At 56.3% G+C, this 16125-nt stretch overlaps 1 protein-coding gene across 3 annotated transcripts in view; it reads left to right on the top strand.

The window, feature by feature from the left end:
• Suclg2 (succinate-CoA ligase GDP-forming subunit beta) overlaps positions 1-16125 on the top strand; it is a 181312-nt gene that overhangs the window by 114498 nt on the left and 50689 nt on the right. For 2 of the 3 annotated variants that reach the window (XM_078033629.1, XM_078033630.1), the window contains exons 8-9: positions 7432-7593; positions 9470-9612. In XM_078033629.1, the coding sequence (XP_077889755.1) occupies positions 7432-7593; positions 9470-9612 (305 nt within the window). The remainder of the gene's footprint in view (positions 1-7431; positions 7594-9469; positions 9613-16125) is intronic. The other variant, XM_078033631.1, reaches the window with a different exon arrangement.

The following is a 16125-nucleotide window of genomic DNA, read 5'->3' as shown; positions in this document are numbered from 1 at the left end:
TGGGTAGTTGGGAGGAGTGGAATGGCAGGTGGATAGGACAGCACCCCACCGTGCAAACCTGTCTCTCGGGTTTCACCCACATCTGGCACGGCGTGGGAAGTAGTAACTCGCCACTTCCTGTGGAACTGTCCGTGGGTGAATCTCTGTGTGTCGACCCGTGTTGTGAACCCAGGGATGTCTGCAGTGTTTCCCCCTAATGGAGATTCTGTGGTCAGACTCAGAAGAGTGTCAATTTGTCCTCGTAGCCCAGAGAGGCCTGGTACAGATTCAGGACCTACTGTGTTCTGGCTGTAGACCGGGGCACGCACCTGCAGAAGCCTCAGATGCTCTTATTAGAACAAAGAGGTGAAGACGATACTTGTCTCAGAATGGTTGTGAAAACCAGGTGGGCGGGTGTCCTGTGTGAACTCTCAGCGTCAGACACCAAGTCGGCCAGTCCTGACTTCCATGAAATGCGGTGCCTCTTCAGGTCACGCAAGAGGAAGCCTGCGTGTGACCAACCTACCGACAGGATCACCTGAGAGGAGGGGGAGTCTGGTTTGGCTCACGGTTTCCGAGGTCTCAGTTCACAGGTGGTCAGCGAGCTCAGAGCCCAGTTGAGGCAGAACGTCATGGCTGAAGGGAATGGAGGAGGACAGCAGCTCAGGACGTGGCACCAGGAAGCAGAGAGAGCTCTGCTCCCCAGGAACAAAATGTGAATCCCACAGGCACACCCTAGGGACACACTTCCCCAGCCAGGCCCACCTGCCTACAGTCTACACCCCGTTAGTGCCCATCAGCAGATTAGTGCACTGACTGGGTTAGAGGTCTCGTAACCCGATCATTTCACCTCTGAATCTTGCATGGTCTCACACATGAGCTTTCGGGGGACACCTCTCACATCCCAACCCTAACACCTGGAGAGGGTTGGAGTTCAGACTGGGACAAGCAGAGCTCCTGTTTAGGGAGCTTGTAAGATGATACATCGTAGTCACCTAGATGACCCCCTGATAAAATCCTGTGCTGGGACATTTATTCACCAGCTGCCTTTTTCCAAAAATATTTAAAAAACTGACGTGGCTACGAATCTCCAGTAGGGCACACGGAGGAGAAGGGAGGGGGGAGTGCTGAACCCGTAGGCCTGGTTCTGGATCCGCTTCTCCACACTGACTGTGCTTCACGCACACGGCTGTGGAGTCGGGGCTTCATCCCCTCTGTGCAGGGCGTGAACACTGACTGGCTGTTGTGGGCAGCTGGCCTGTCGGGGGATTGCTGCCCGCCCCTCCCAGGGCCGTGTCCCCAGCCTCGGCCGTGTCTGGCAGCAGGAACTGGTGGGCGCCGTTTCTCAGAGGGCGTTTACAGGCTTCACGAAGTCTGAAGTTTTCTCTCGAATTATTAAGAAAGTTCTTGAGGTTTTTTTGTTTTTTAAAGAATCGGCACCAAACACGTTCTGTATATACAGTTCATTAAAACACAAGCCTCACGTGATATTTTTAAGAGCAGAATTATCTTTGGCTGTTAATTTGTTCATTGTACCATGAAAGTTCAGCTATTGAATTGTAATCACAATTAAATGAGTGTGTTGGTTCGTAACTCTAATGAGCAGTCGTCAAATTAAACCCAATTAGGAAATGGTGATTAATGACCAAAGGCACAGATTGATCTTCATCCTGTCCAGAGCCGGAGCAGCCCTTCATTAGGGCATCGAAGCAGTCGTGTGTGCCTTGGCCACGTGGGTGATCTTAAGATGCATCGTCTGGACTTTTAAGTCATTTCCATGCAGATCAGTGACGGCCGACGATTCACACCGGGGCGTCCACCTTGGAGCCTGATTTCATAACGGGCCGGGTCATTTCGGCTCAGGCGTTTTCCTGTGAAGCTCTTCATCCCACCAGCACTCCGTGTGGAATTCCTCCACCTCCGTCGCTCCCTGGGGAACCTTGACACTCAGTTTGCTGCAGGGTCTGTGCCTGCTGCCGGCTGGACAAAGACTGAGGCCTGGACGTCGAGGCTGCCCAGGCAACCTGGGGACGTTGGACATGGAGGGAGAGCCGCCCTCTGAGAACTGTTTCCCAGTGTCATCAGTGACCCAAGTGCAGGACTGTGATGTGACTCCACTAACTTTAACCTAGTCCAGGACGTCCTGGCTGGGATGTCAGTGGCGGCTGGGGACAGAGGCCTCCGGCCTTGGCTTAGCTTATGTTGGATGCACCAGGGGACTCTTCCTTCATGAGTTAGGAGCCTAAGGCGTGGGCAGGCCTGGGCCGGGAGCACCTGCTGGCCTCTGCCTTGTTCTCCCTTGCCCGGCTCTCTGCAGTGGGCAGCCTCCATGGGAGTCCCCTGTGGGAACCCTGCTGGAGTCACATGGGCACGGCTGGTCCAGCTGCCTGGCAGGCAGCGAGTGGCACAGGAAGGAGGGGCACAGAAGACACGTCCACCAGCCAGGGCGAGCCAGCCTTTCCTGAAGTAAAAGTGAGCTGTGTCAGGTGGCGATCAAGGGCAGGCTGGCCACTCTTGCTTGTCCAGCTGCAAAAACAGATTGATTCACCCAGCGTGGCTGGAGAGAGCCAGAGTTCCCGTACCTGTCAGTCTTCCGACCTGTCCGTTCTTTCTCTCTGATGTCACGGCCTCGGTGGGGTTTTAGATTCTGTTTGGTTTTCCCCACCTTCCCAGGTCTGCCTGTGTCTGTCAAGCGTGTGATTATTGGGGTGGCCATGTCACCCCAGGGAACATGGGGCCAGGTCTGGGGATGGGTTCAGTGGCCCCAGCTTGGGGCGGTGCTGTTGGCTCCTAGCAAGCAGAGGCCAGCGAGGCTGCTGAGTCCCCTGCCGTGCCCCATGGTCCCCCAACAACAGGGCATGGCCCCAGCCCACACCCGCAGCCCCCCTCTTCGGATTCTGGCCGTGAGGCGCTTTCCTCGGGCAACCTGGACCCGTTCATTGAGCTAAAGCAGCCTGACCCGCGGCCGCAGTGGCTCAGGGGCCAGGATTCCGTGAGAATCAGGCCCAGGGAGCTGCAGTTGGCTGGCACCCACTTCCCTCCTTCCTCGGGCCGCTTCCCTAAATAGCTGCCCGTCGCGTGTGAGCGGGCGCCCACGGCGTTGGTGGGCGTTTCTCTGTTTCTCTTTATACACAGACTATTTTCAAGAACGTTTTCTGCTTTCCGCCTCCCCAGCCCCGTCTCGCCCCCTCTCTAGTTTTTTTTTTTTTTTTTTTCCTTTTTGCAGCAACTTCAAGTAAAGTTCTGGAAAGTGTTCAACTCTTGGAACGTGGATAGTTAACGGAAAGTGGAACCGATTCTGAAGTGCCAGCATTTTAAGGCCACCTCGGCACGTCGTCTTTCAGTAGCACATGATGGTTATTGATCACAAATTAGACGCAGCCCATTGCACGGAGACAGATTATTCCTCAAACTAATTACGACAGTCTCACTTCCTGCTGTTTTTACGTTCCTTTTATGTGCACGGCTCCCCTCAGAAATGTGTTTTTCTTTTGTTTAACTCCATGGCACTTTCCTCTGTTAAAATTCAGGGTCAGAGGGTTCCAGCTGCCAGTTACGTTCTCCGTCGAGGGAGCTGAATTAGCAGCTCGCCAAACCTCACGCCTCCAAACAGAACACCTTAGGAATACAAGGACCACGGCTCCCTTTGATATTTGTTGGGAAGGAAAATTCATTTGTATCATCTATCAAGCATGTAACAATGTGCTTTTGATGGTGAAAATTGTCTTATAAATATTAATAGGTGGGGTTTTTTTCCTATCATTTGTATACAGAATAGCCTTTGTTCAATGTGGATTTTTATGTAGAATGGAGGCTTCATTAACGTGGCGTTGAAAATCGTCATGTCTGAACTGAGTTCAGCCCCTCCACACTCTACATTGACTGCGGTCGTGCGCTGCTTTCCTAAAGAGAGGCCAAGGTTGAGGAGCAAGTCCTTGCTCTGCCGTCGACACTGGCACCAGCCCGCTCTTGCCCGCCACTTCTGGAAGTGCCTTTGGAAATGGCGTGTCCCAGCTGCTCGGGGTTCAGGGATCCTGCTACTCTAGGGCTCCTTTGTTCCGCTTGGCGTTTTCATTGTCTCGCAGGAAAAGCACTGTTCGGCCCAGTATCGCCTTCCCTACGACAAACCCAGCACTGGGGAGTTGTGTCCGTCAGTCAGTCGGTGAAGAGGGACACGGTTACGAGCGTGGTTGCTCTGTGGCCGCAGTCAGCCACTTCTGAAAGGGTGTCCTGCGGTTCTCTGTAGTGGGAAGGGAGGGTCGGGACAGCGAGATCTGGAAGCAACTGCAGCCCAGAGGGATGATTCCCGAAGCCTGAGCCCCAAGGGCAGCAGCGCTTTTACTGTTGGACATCAGCAAGTTTCCAGTCCATGAAGGCCAGGGAGTTGGTGCAATTCTACTGGAGGGTGCATGCTGTATTCCTTATGTGGACACAAGCCGGTCAGCAGCCTGGGGACTCTGAGCTCACACGGCTTAGGGACTTCCACTGCACTCAGTCTCAAGGGGGATGTGCTGTCCCTGCTACTTTGTTTCTGCTTCTGCTACTGTGGCCATCTTGCTGCAGCTGCCTCTTCTCAGCCTCTTAGTAGCTAAGTGTCAGTGAGCAGAGCTGCTGTGTGTGGTGCAGAACCACCGCCTGCCTCACCTGCCTGTCAGCTCTTAAAATGCAAAGATTCCATTCTGTCCGACCACACTCTGCTGCTGTCGGGGAGACAGACCTCGGGCACGTGGGAGGAGGAGCGTGGCCTCTTCTCAATAAAGCTGTCTACAGAAGCAGGCTTCCGTAGGTCTGAGGGACGTGCCTGCCACCCTTCACTCAGACCCTCGGATCTTTTTCTCCTACCAAATTTTGACCACCTTGGCCTTGAGCAAAGCTATGATGGGACTTGGGGGTCCTGGCAGGCCCCTATTTGACCCTGATTCTCAGTCAAACCTCTTCTCCGTGAGCATGCTGAACTTGCCAGCTGTTAAAATCCTTCCTTTGAGACGACTGTATTCAGAAAAGGGCTCCCGTGTGAAAACGCCAGCAGAAACCCATTTCCATTACCCCAAACACAAGCCTAGCTTTACTGGGGGATGGGAAGGTCCCTGGGTCGTCTCTGCTGGGAGGGACGGGGAGAGTGCTGCAGAGGCACCATCAAGAGGACGGGCCCCAGCTGAAGCAGGCCCACAGGTGGCAGCACCCTGAGCCTTGCACATCCGCTCATAGTGAGCAAGGGGCTCTGTCAGCGGCCACGGCTGCCACCAGCACCACGGCAGGAGACACTGTGTCCCTTGTGTGGTGGCGCTCACCAGCTGCAGGGAGTCTCCTGCCCAGGCTGGCGGCTGGGCAGCGCCATGATTCCCACCGGGTGTCGATGTGGTCAGGACAGCCCTGTGCCGTCTGGCTCTGTGGGCCGTGTGAGCAGCCTGCCTTCCGAGCTCTGCATGCATATCCATTAATTATCCTCTCTCCCAAGCTGGCCGCAGTTGTCGTCTTTGTAAGGGACAGCGATTAGCTGGGAACTGTTTTGATTTACTGGCTTATTGATCTTGACCAAGAATTCTTTTATTTGAGACTCTTCACTTGGAAAGTCAATTTGAGAGCCTTTGCCCATTCGTTTTGAAGGTGTCAGTTACAAGCCGTCTTGCCAGTGAGTAATGGAGGGGCTGAAATTACTAATAAATTAATTAGGGTGTATTTATAAACCCCGTGGAAAGCCAAGAGCGAGGTTGCTTTCCTATTGACTATTCTACCGGTCATTAACTGCTGAGAAAGTGCCATTGTAGCAAGTGGAGACTTTGGTCGGTTCCTTTGGTAATTATAGGATTCTGTCATGGTGATTTCAGTGTTCTGGAAGGTAATTACTCATTCCCTGCAAGTGCTCAGTGTGGGCGGGGTGGTGGGCAGTCTGTGGCAAGACGAGGGACGCAGGTGGACGCCAGCTTCCGCGGGGTGCTCTCCTGACAGTGCTACCTCAGGGAGTGGTGGTCCGGGTTTGGTTGGTCAGGTGTCCCTAGAGGTCAGGTTCTGCATGGACCTGCACCACGGTGGTGTGTGGATTCCTGGCAGGGAGAGCCCTGGCACACCCCCTCCCTGGGGTCTGACCCCGCCATCCCTGGATGCAGGGTGCTTTCCCCGGAGGCCAGTAGGCTCTGCAGCGGCAGCCTCTGTGTTTCAGTGGAGACTGTTCAGTCCAGGAGACTGTTCCTCCTTCAAGGCTCGGTGCCCTCAGCCGTGCCAGGGCAGGCACACGGTGCGTTCTCGCTCACATCTGCCCGTCAGGGTCAGAGCTAAGTGGGAGGGTTCAGGTGGCAGGATCTCACGACACCTCTGCTCCCAGGGAAGGTGGCTAAGGTGTCGGGTGCACGTCCCCACCCGCTGCCCCAGCCCTGCACCTCCGTGCAGAAGTCTCTGTGGATCCAGGACGGTGCTTGGGACCCGTCCCCGTGGGGAAGTGAGTTCTGCTGGGTCCCGAGCTCCGGGACCAAGGTGCAGCAGAAGGTGTGAGCAAGCTGTGGCTGTCTGGCCTGGCCTGGGGACAGAGGGTCTTGTCGTGGAGGTCGAGCACAGGAGTCAGGGTGGCCCTGCTCTTAGCAGACCTTGGAGCTGTGAGTCGGGGCGAGGGTCCTGGCTCCCATTCTTTCAGATAAGGAAACTGAGCCCCAGAGAGGAAGCGGGTGACGCTCGTCAAGGTCAGGGCTAGTGGTATGTGTTGGAGACTGCTAAAGAGTGGCTTTCACATGCTCTCACAGAGAAAGGAAAGCTAATCGGGAAAGTGTGTTCCTTTGTCCACCTCCAGCCGTCATTTCACACGATGTGTGTGTGCCAACACGCCATGCTCCACACACCGTGAACAAAGACGTCACATATCTATTCAGAAATTTTAATACAGAGAAACTTGAGAGGCACCAGTCAGATGAGAAATCATGTATTCCACCCCAGTGTTCTTTCCAGGAAAGGAAGATACAGATGAAAATTGCACCTTGCGAGGCAAAAGGACCAGGGAGGACCGAATAGTTACTTGGCTTCTCACCTTTTCCCCTCTGGAATCAAAAGGGATACTCAGCTGTCACTTGCTAACAACCAGAAGCCCCACAGACAGAGTGAGCCCAGCTGTGTGGGCCGAGCAGGCCCGTGGCCTGTCACCCGTGGCCTGTCACCCGTGGCTTGTCACCCGTGGCCTGTCACCCGTGGCCTGTCACCCGTGGCCTGTCACCTGTGGCCTGTCAGGGGCAGCAACAGCTCCCGTGGGTGTTGTAGTGACAGGGACCCGTGGGTTGAACCCACCTTCTGGAACTCAAGCCCCTGAGAACAGGACGGTGCCCCTGTTGTCCCTGTCCCAGAGTTTCAGGTCAGAAGCCACAGCAGCCTCCCCTGCCTGTGACTGAAGGTCACCTCTCTGCCAGCCCAAGGGGATGACCCACGGAGCCCCAGTGGACGCTCAGCTATGCCCCTTTTCTCCCCCTTCAGTTGTCTGCTTTGATGCCAAGATAAACTTTGACGACAACGCCGAGTTCCGCCAGAAGGACATATTTGCCCTGGACGACAAGTCGGAGAACGAGCCCATCGAGAACGAAGCTGCCCGGTACGACCTCAAGTACATCGGGCTGGACGGGAACATCGCCTGCTTCGGTGAGAGTCCCCGGGCCATCGGGGTGTTGCTGGATTCTTCTAGAATGGAGCAGCCCCAGGGTTCCCGGGTGTTGGTTGCCAGGAGCAGGTGCAGGCAGGGGTCTTAGGAGACCATCAGAGTCAGCTCTCAGCGTCCACCTGGAGGGCCCTGGGTGCAGCCAGGTGGAGCACTCGCTTGTCGTGAGAGAGGCCCAGAAAGTTCTCTCCGGTCAGCCCCCACTGGTCTAGAGCAGGGCTCCTCCACCCTGGCCCTCCTGAGGTGTGGGCTGAGCTGGAGGAGCGGCCACGGTGCTGTGGTCAGCCATGTTCCTGCGTACAGATCCCATGGTGAAAGGCACAACCCCGAGCTGGTGTCCAAGCCTCCCTGGTGGAGAATCACCTCGCCTGGTGAAACACCCCTTGCCCCAGGACTCTGTGCCGGTGTGCAGGGCTGTTAAGGAGATTTGGGTTCAAACCAAAATTGCTGTTTCAAAGGAGGAAGCAGACCCTCCCTGATTCTATGGTGGCTGAATGACAAAACACTTACTCACTTTGCCAGCCTGTCAGTAGAGCCACCAATTCCTCCTCGTTGTCCCTGTGTGTAAGTGGCTCATTCAGCGGAGGTAAGGACGGGCCGGTAAAGGCATAAAGAATCCTGTTATTCTGCGCAAGGTCACAGCGCAGAGATGTATAGACTCCCAACTTAATTGCACCAGATCCTGTTTCCAGTAGAAACGATGCATGGCTCTGGAAACTGAGGTCTTTATCTTAATGGAATTAAAATAAAAAAGATTTGTGGTGCATTAAACCAACAGCATCACTGTATTCAGAACTGAGGAGACCTCATCCCGTGGTGCTGTTCAGTACAGTACAAAATGACATCGTGGTCCCGAAGCTCTGGCTCTGCACTGGGGCAGTGAATGTAAACGTGGCAGGCCACGCACAGCGTCTGATCCTGTTGATCTCGTGTGCTCCCTGTGTTGTAGGCACTTGGAGCAGGGAAGAGCGCGGTGTGTTGAGAGCAAACTAGACGCAGATTCTTTGCAGCCTCTGTGGAAGTGTGCATGAATGGACCGAGCTCCCATTCACACGTTTTAAATTGCTCCAAGATCCTGTGTAAACCGTTTTATCTGAGTTGCCCAAAGACTTGATTCAATTAGTCACAGTCTTGGGCTTGTCAGGGGAATTCAAGGGTCTCAAAAGTGAGGGGCTGTCACCATTTGGAGGTCCTCCCTGCCTGCCTCCCTGGCTTTTTCTCCTTTTTCTCCTTCTAACCTGAGAAAAGCAATTCCACATAATTAAGCTAAGAAATGCAATCGATCCGTAATGTGTAGCTCTGGAAATAAGAATTTCAACGTTAGAACCCTTTACTTGGTTGCTTCAGAAAGACTGCTAAGCGGCTGCCGAATCTGGGCTCTAGTTTTATTAAGTGGGTCGCTGGTGAGCGTTTCTACAGTGATGCACAGAGGACCAGGGGTGGCACATTGTCCTGGGTCTGTCGTTTGGGCCCCGGTGGCTGCCTCCAAGGGATGCCCCCTGTGACCAGCATGTCCTCCCAGGCACACGGTGGAAGGGGCTCTGCTCCCCTCTCGAGCCTCTCTGGCTCCTGGCCCCCTCTCACCGCTGTGTGCACGCTGACTTGGCCTGAACTTGGCCTGCAGACCTTGCTCCTCACTGGCTCCCCTTCCTTCCTGCTTTCTGCATCTCCACAAGGGCTCCCCATTCCCAGTTGGAAATCACTTCCCGACTCTTCATCATGAGCGTGCATGCTCTTCTGGGGTGGAGTGGAGTCCCCACGGGGCAGGCGTGGGCGGGAGTGGCGGGCTGCAGTACTGGGAGGTGCAGCCCCAGGCCTTGCCCACTGCTGAGTGCCTCCTGTCCCCTTTGCATCTCACAGTGAACGGCGCGGGACTCGCCATGGCGACCTGTGACATCATCTTCCTCAACGGCGGGAAGCCAGCCAACTTCCTGGATCTTGGTGGTGGGGTGAAGGAAGCCCAGGTCTACCAAGCTTTCAAGTTGCTCACGTCGGACCCCAAGGTAATGCCCGTCTCTGGGGCGACTGCACAGGCTCTGCTGGCTCACCCAGCAGAGCCGCCTGCTTCCAACTGCTGAGCCATCCACACGTGGGTTTTGTGGCAGGCGGGTGGCCCGCCTCTGCCACTGTCACACACATCGATTTAACTCTCCTCGTGGGCGAGAGGCTTGCACGCAGCCCCCAGGATCTCATTTTGGAGGCTGTACTCACCAAGGCTGGGGAGGCGGACGGCCATAAATAAGATGCAGCAAGTCACACAGTGGAACGCTGCTGGCCTGAGCCCCGAGAGGTGACTCACGCTACAGCCACTCGTCCTGTGCTCACCTGGCTGGGAAGGGTCCAGCCACATGCTCCTTCCCAGAAGGTGCCACCAGAGCACTGGGAAGCTGTACCACTGCGGGGCAAGTGTCCCCCTGGGTACCTAAAGGGCCTCGCCTGCTGGGTGCAGGTTGGTTTCCGTCTCTGACCTCACAGTTTGTAGCACTAAGCCCAGCCTGGCCACAGGCGGTTTCCTGGTCCGGAGCTGCCTCCTGTGTGTCTCTTCTTACCTCCAATCGCAGCAGCTGACCCATGGTAGGTGACTGGACGCCTTCACAGATGTCCAGTTGTCCTAGCAACTGTGTTCAGTACCAGTTTGCCTCTCTCCAGCCACTCAGCAGGGTGAAGGGGGGTACTCAAACATACAAAGACAATTTTTTGAGTGTCCCGTGTGTGGTGTCCATTTAATCCTCTTAACGGGACCGTGAGGTCAATATCAGCCACCGCCATTGGACATTAAATCTGAGTCGTTGTCTCAATATTGTTAGGGTGTCTAACAAATTGCAACTTAACCATCTGATCTATACCCAGAAAATCATGAACACAAACAATACCAGAGTCAGGCTTTTATAGGAAATGCAGCCTGAAGTCAAGGCGGACGCTTCTCGTCTGTGAGCAGCCCGTTTGGGTTCCCGTGCAGCGTGTTTCTCTTGTCATCTGGGCAGTGCTTGCTGTGTGGATATGGCTCACCTCTGTTTTCTTCTTCCGAGTGACAGAGTCGGGGGTAAGGTACCGTGAGTTGCTCCCTTCCTTCTCTATTGCCGTCCAAGGTCGCCCACCTTGAGCAGGGTGTTGGCCAAGAAGACCTTTCTGTTGAGCTACCACTGCCCGTGGGCCAGGGGTACATGACCAGCCGCCCCCCGATCCTCCTTCCTGCTTCTCTCTGAGGGAAGAATCATTTTCTCCCAGAGATTCCCACACCAGTTTAAACCTGTAGAAACCGTGCACCTGACACACAGCTCCTCCTGCTGCTTGAGCCACAGGGCCCAGAGGACGGATGGCTGTAATAAATACTGGGCGTTCAGCGTCCACTGAACCTCAGTGCTGAGGACACAGCGCCCTCGGGGACTAAGTCTGCCAGGACAGGCCGAGGGTTTTCTTTGAAATATCTCTTCTGGGCGGCCGATCTGGAATCTTAATTTTGTAAAACTACAGGGCAGAGGGGCATGAAAAGTCAGCTGCCGAGCGGTTTTGCCGTTGCAGTTGTGGAAACGACTCTTCAGGAGTGCCGGCTTTTCCTTGTGGAACATTCCCGAGCACTTAGACCCTTTGCGGGCTGCCTGTCGGCTCGGGTGGGTAAAGGTACGTGGGGGTGAGCTGGCTCTCCTTGTGCTAAATCAGGAAAATGGATGCATAGCTCTTCTCGTGGTGCACTTTCCAAGTCCTGAAATCCCAGAGCCCGTTAAAAAGCATGGCGCTGCGGTGGGTATTTTAATCCTGGCGTCGTTTCCGCGATTCGGAGGAGTTGGAAACAGCACAGAGGAGTTGATTCTGCAGGGAGGCTGAAGGAGCTCTGGCAGCAATTACATCAGGTGGAACCCTGTGCACCTGCCCAGAAGCAGAGGCTCCCAGGAGCCAGAGCTAATTGTCTCCGCAGTATCGATCCCCCGTTAGGTGCATATCCTGCTTCGTCAGGTGCATATCCTGAAACTCAGCAGCACAGAAGGCCTGTTAGGGGTAAACTTAGATGAACTGATACCAACAGCTACTCGCTGTCACATGTAAACATGATCCTGTTGATCAAGTCGAGCACAGATCATTCCAGAAACATATTGGACACGTTTCCACTGATGGTGCCAGCCACGGAGCTGCTGCCTTCCCCTCCCTGGTGGGTGAGCCTGAATGTGGCGGGTTTTCTCCTGGACCCGACACAGCATCTTCACCGGCACGCCGCTGGTCGGTTTGTAGCATGTGAAACAGGGTCCATCTGCTTCACCATCCACACCAAGGCAGCTCACCCCCAGACTGCGTCCTGGGCATCGTGAACACTCCGCAGTCGCTTGTCTTCGAGCTGGGCTGGAGAGAGCTGGCGGCAGGGTTGACCGGGTCTCGTCCCCCTTTCCATCTCCACAGCCCTAAGCTCCTGCACTCCTGGACTCCCAGGCAGGGACGAGGGTGTGGAATGGAATCACCAGTGGGGTTTTGAGCGTGGTTTTCTGGGGAAATAGGAGGGTGAACACCATCCCTGACTTCTGCCCGCCGTGGGTGCACTTGTGTTGTCACTCCTGGCTTCTGTTTCCAGGGGTGTAGGAGTGAGCACAGGGCGCGTGTGGGCCGTGAGCACCACTGTGGAGACCAAGGGCAGAGGACGGGCAGCCCGTCTCGCACGGACCCCCATCCGCGGTGGAGGCTGAGTAATGGCTGCCTCGGGCGGGACCTTGTTCTGAGACACAGTGGCAAGGGAGTGGCCTGACGCCGGTGCGTGCCCACTGTGACCACAGCCCTGGTGCGGATCCTGCATGGATGCCCCTCACGCACCCGCCGAGAAGGGTGCTGCCTGGCCTGGCTGAGGGGGGCGTCCCTCGTGGGCTGTGCGGCCGATGGCCTGTTAGTCCTGCTGTCCCTCTTTCTGCTGTGGGGCCTCAGGCGTGTTGTGTGACTGCTGCGTGCCTGGGTGTCCCCCCTTCATGCAGTGGCAATAAGAACAGTGGCCACCTTACAGGGTCGTGGCGCTGGGGCATCACAACACGCTGGGCACCTTGTTCAGATACGACCTGCGTGTAGACGGCGCACACTGCCCATTGGTCATGAAGTCAGCGTGCCCACACGGCTCTCAGCCAGGTGCCAGAGGAGGGCCGGGCGGGCCCAGCATCCTTCCCCGTCTGCTTTCTCTTGGAAGGCGGCCACTTCCCAACCTGGTAGCGGGGGTGCGTCTCCCCTGGGTTTGAGCTTGATGCACATAGAACCTTAAGCTGCGCCCCTCTCCACGCCACCAGCGTTTCCTCCCTGTGATCCACCCGCTGACAGGCGCTGCCCACAGGAGGCGAGGTGGCTTTGGCTCGTGTTTCAGAGGTCAGCCCGGGGAAGGTTGACCCTGTTGCTGAGGCCCACAGTGTGGCCCAAGGTGAGGTGGCACATCACGGCAGAAGGGCGTGGGGCGGAGGAGAGCTGCGCGGCTCTAGAGGGGTCAGGAAGCAGAGAGCACTCTGCTCACCACGGGCAAACCATGGACCCCAAAGCCACTTCCCCAGGGACCCACCGCCCCCAGCCCCACCCCGCTGCCTACGGAGCCACCGGCAGACCATCCACTCTCAGTCCCTGGGTCCATCTCTGAACGTCTGGACAGGCAGGAGCTGACGCCTCGCCTCCTCCGCAGCAGGCGCCTGCTGGGTTAGCGCCGGGTTAGCGCCTCTCTCCCTGGCTGGTGAGGCTGAGCCGGCGTCCCTGTCCCCCCGCCCTTTGGATGCTCTCTCTACGCGGCTTTTGCCGAGTCTGTTACGCAGACAGGGGATCGGCACCCGGAGCCTGGTCTGAGAGCCAGCGTGGCCGACCTTCCCAAAGCACAGAGAAGACTTGAGCTTGGGTTTCGAGTGTTTCGTTCCTTGTCGTTTCTGAAAGGTGGACATCTGTGGATGTCACGGCCATCTGTCTGCAGGAAAAGGGGCCCCGTGTCACGGCCTGGGCCGCTTCACAGTTGCTGAAAGGCTAAGAGGACCCTCTCTCTGGCAATAGCCCTCCGCTCAGACAACCAGGAGAACACAGTCCCGTGACAGAGCCACTAGACATCATCTGGGCTAAGCCTTTAGGGGACACCAGCTCATTCCACTCTGTGCTGCGTGTGCCTCCATGTCCTTACACACTGAGGCTGCAGGAGTAGCCCTGCGTGCCCTATTTCCAGTATTAGTTTATGCAAATAGCTTAACTTTTAATAAACGTGCTTTGGGATTAGCATGTGCTAAATGTCTCATGTTTTTAGATTGTTGTACAGTTAGAGCCGACTTAACCATAAAGCAGAATATCGTCTTTTTATCCTGATGCACATTTACACCAGAGGCATGGGGCTATTTAAAGATAAACTGAGATAAAAATTTAAAGAGTTTATTTGAACAAGCTGCATCTGCAAACCAGGGGAGGTTCTGGGGCTCCACTGAGGGAAAGGGAGGAGAAGGCTCTTATGGGGAGCCCAGAAATATGGCAAGGACAGAGTCTGCCTGGTGACAGTCACACAGTCGCTCTATTGGCCCGTCCCACTGGAAAGTCCTGGTTCTGTCACGGTAGCTTAGTTGGCTTGGTTAGTCCCAGGGTTTTGAAATGTAGGCGTTGACAAGAGACAGCTCAGGCCTTATGTTCGTGTCTGTCAGTCGGGTGAGGCCACACACACCCCAGGGGACCCGTCTGCTCCCGACCCCTCTGCCTTAGTTCCCGTTAACAGAGCCACACCCGTTTCAGCACCCGCTTGTGAGCAGGCTGAAGTGTCCCCAGGGCCTGGGGATCCTGTGACTTTGTTCTCCCGTGGCTCCGGCACCTCATGACAGTGTGTTTTAGTGACCGCTGGCTCCTGTGGTCACAGGCTTGGACACCGGCCTTGGGGTGCAGCTGAGCAGGTGGGTGCAGGCAGCCTCTTGGTTCTGGTGACCGCTGACACGGAGTCCAAGACGACAGCTGGCCTGCTGGAGCCCACCCCTGCCCCGTGGCCTCCCTCACACCTAGAAGCCCTTTTCTTTCTTGGACGGGGTGCTGGGAATCGAGCCCTGGGGCCTCATGCCCGCTGGGCAGGCTCTCTACACCTGGACGGCAGCCCCGGCCCCTCACTGCCGCCAATCGCAGGTGGTACCTCCCGCGCTCCAGCACGCGTGTACCCTGGACGTGTCCTCGACAGGGCGGCCACCACCAAGTGAGGAGGACAGAGGCCTCCCCACCCGCGTCGTGGGCCTGTGGTGCTGACCTGTGTCTCCTGGATGCCCAGCCCTGCAGCCCCTCACGCCCTGCAGCCCCTCACGCCCTGCACTTCAGGGGGACACTCCTGGGTGCCCGTCACAGGACCCTGCCTCTCACAGCATCCCCAGGGGACCAGAATCACTTGCATCTCCTTGCCGACGTGCTCCCTGGAGCACTGAAAGCCAGGCTCGCTCTGTGCTCCTCGAGACGCAGACTTCATCCCAGGATCAGCAGACCTGGGTGTCGGAGGCAGCCGCGTGCGGTCCCAGCAGCTCCTGGTCAGTCCCGGGTGCTGTCCGTGGTAGCCCTCTAGACTGAGGAGGGGAAATCACGATGCCCGGTAGGTGGAGACACATCACTGAGGGGCTGAGGTTTGGATTTTCCCCTTGATGTTCCTGCGGTGAGCACATCAGTGGTTGGAGCCACGAGTAAGTCAAGGCCAGGAGTGACGTCCGGCGGTGCTCCCCAAGGTGGCTCGTGAGGGTTTCCCGGTGGTTACTTGAGGTGTTACCTGGAGAACACAGCCAGCCTGGTGCAGGAATCCCGGGACGCTGTTGGGCAGCACAGACCCTGGGGACCCCAGTCCTCTGCCATCGTCCGGGTGACGCACCCCTGGATGCAGGAGACCCAAGACGCTGTGCCCACTCGTCCTTGTTCCTGCCACCCCCACCCACTGCCAGAGAACTGGGAGAGTGTCCTTCCAAAATGCAGGGCGTGTCCCTGTGGGTGCACCTAGAACTGGCTTGGCGTGGTGGGTTTGCTGTGTAGTCATTTGTCTTTGTTTTAGGGTATTTTATCAACAGTACCCGCTTTCTTTAATTAATAAATCAGGGAAATGCAAAACATAGCAAAGCATAAAAATAAATGAATGGCACGTGTACATGCCTTTTGGAACAGTAGTGTCAGGGTTTACCAGGGTGTTCCGTGTGCGGTCTGTCCGTCCGTGTCTCTGCGTCCCCTCACACTGCCATCCCGGGCATCTCAGAGCTGTGCAGGAAAGCAGGTTTTCTGGGTGCGTCCCCTGCCACGTTGGGCGTGCTCCCAGCCTACACTGTGCTGGGGACAGGCTCATCCCCTTGACTCCACGTGCACTTGGGCTGTTCACGCTCCTGAAGGGCAAGGGTCAGGGGCCACTGAGGACTTGGGGGATGTCCACTTCCTGCCGAGGGCTCTCCGGTGCTCGATCCCACCCCACCCGCCTCAGTGCTCTAGGTCCTCCTCTGGAGACCGTCCTGGTGTGTCTTTGGCCTGGCCATGGCAGGACGTCCCTGGTGATGCCAGTCTTGTTGCTACAGCCATGAGGCCCAGGGGTTTGCCTT

This window comes from Ictidomys tridecemlineatus, chromosome 16 (genome assembly GCF_052094955.1).
Source record: "Ictidomys tridecemlineatus isolate mIctTri1 chromosome 16, mIctTri1.hap1, whole genome shotgun sequence".
Lineage (NCBI taxonomy): Eukaryota > Metazoa > Chordata > Mammalia > Rodentia > Sciuridae > Ictidomys > Ictidomys tridecemlineatus.
This window is presented reverse-complemented; position numbering and strand designations above follow the sequence as displayed.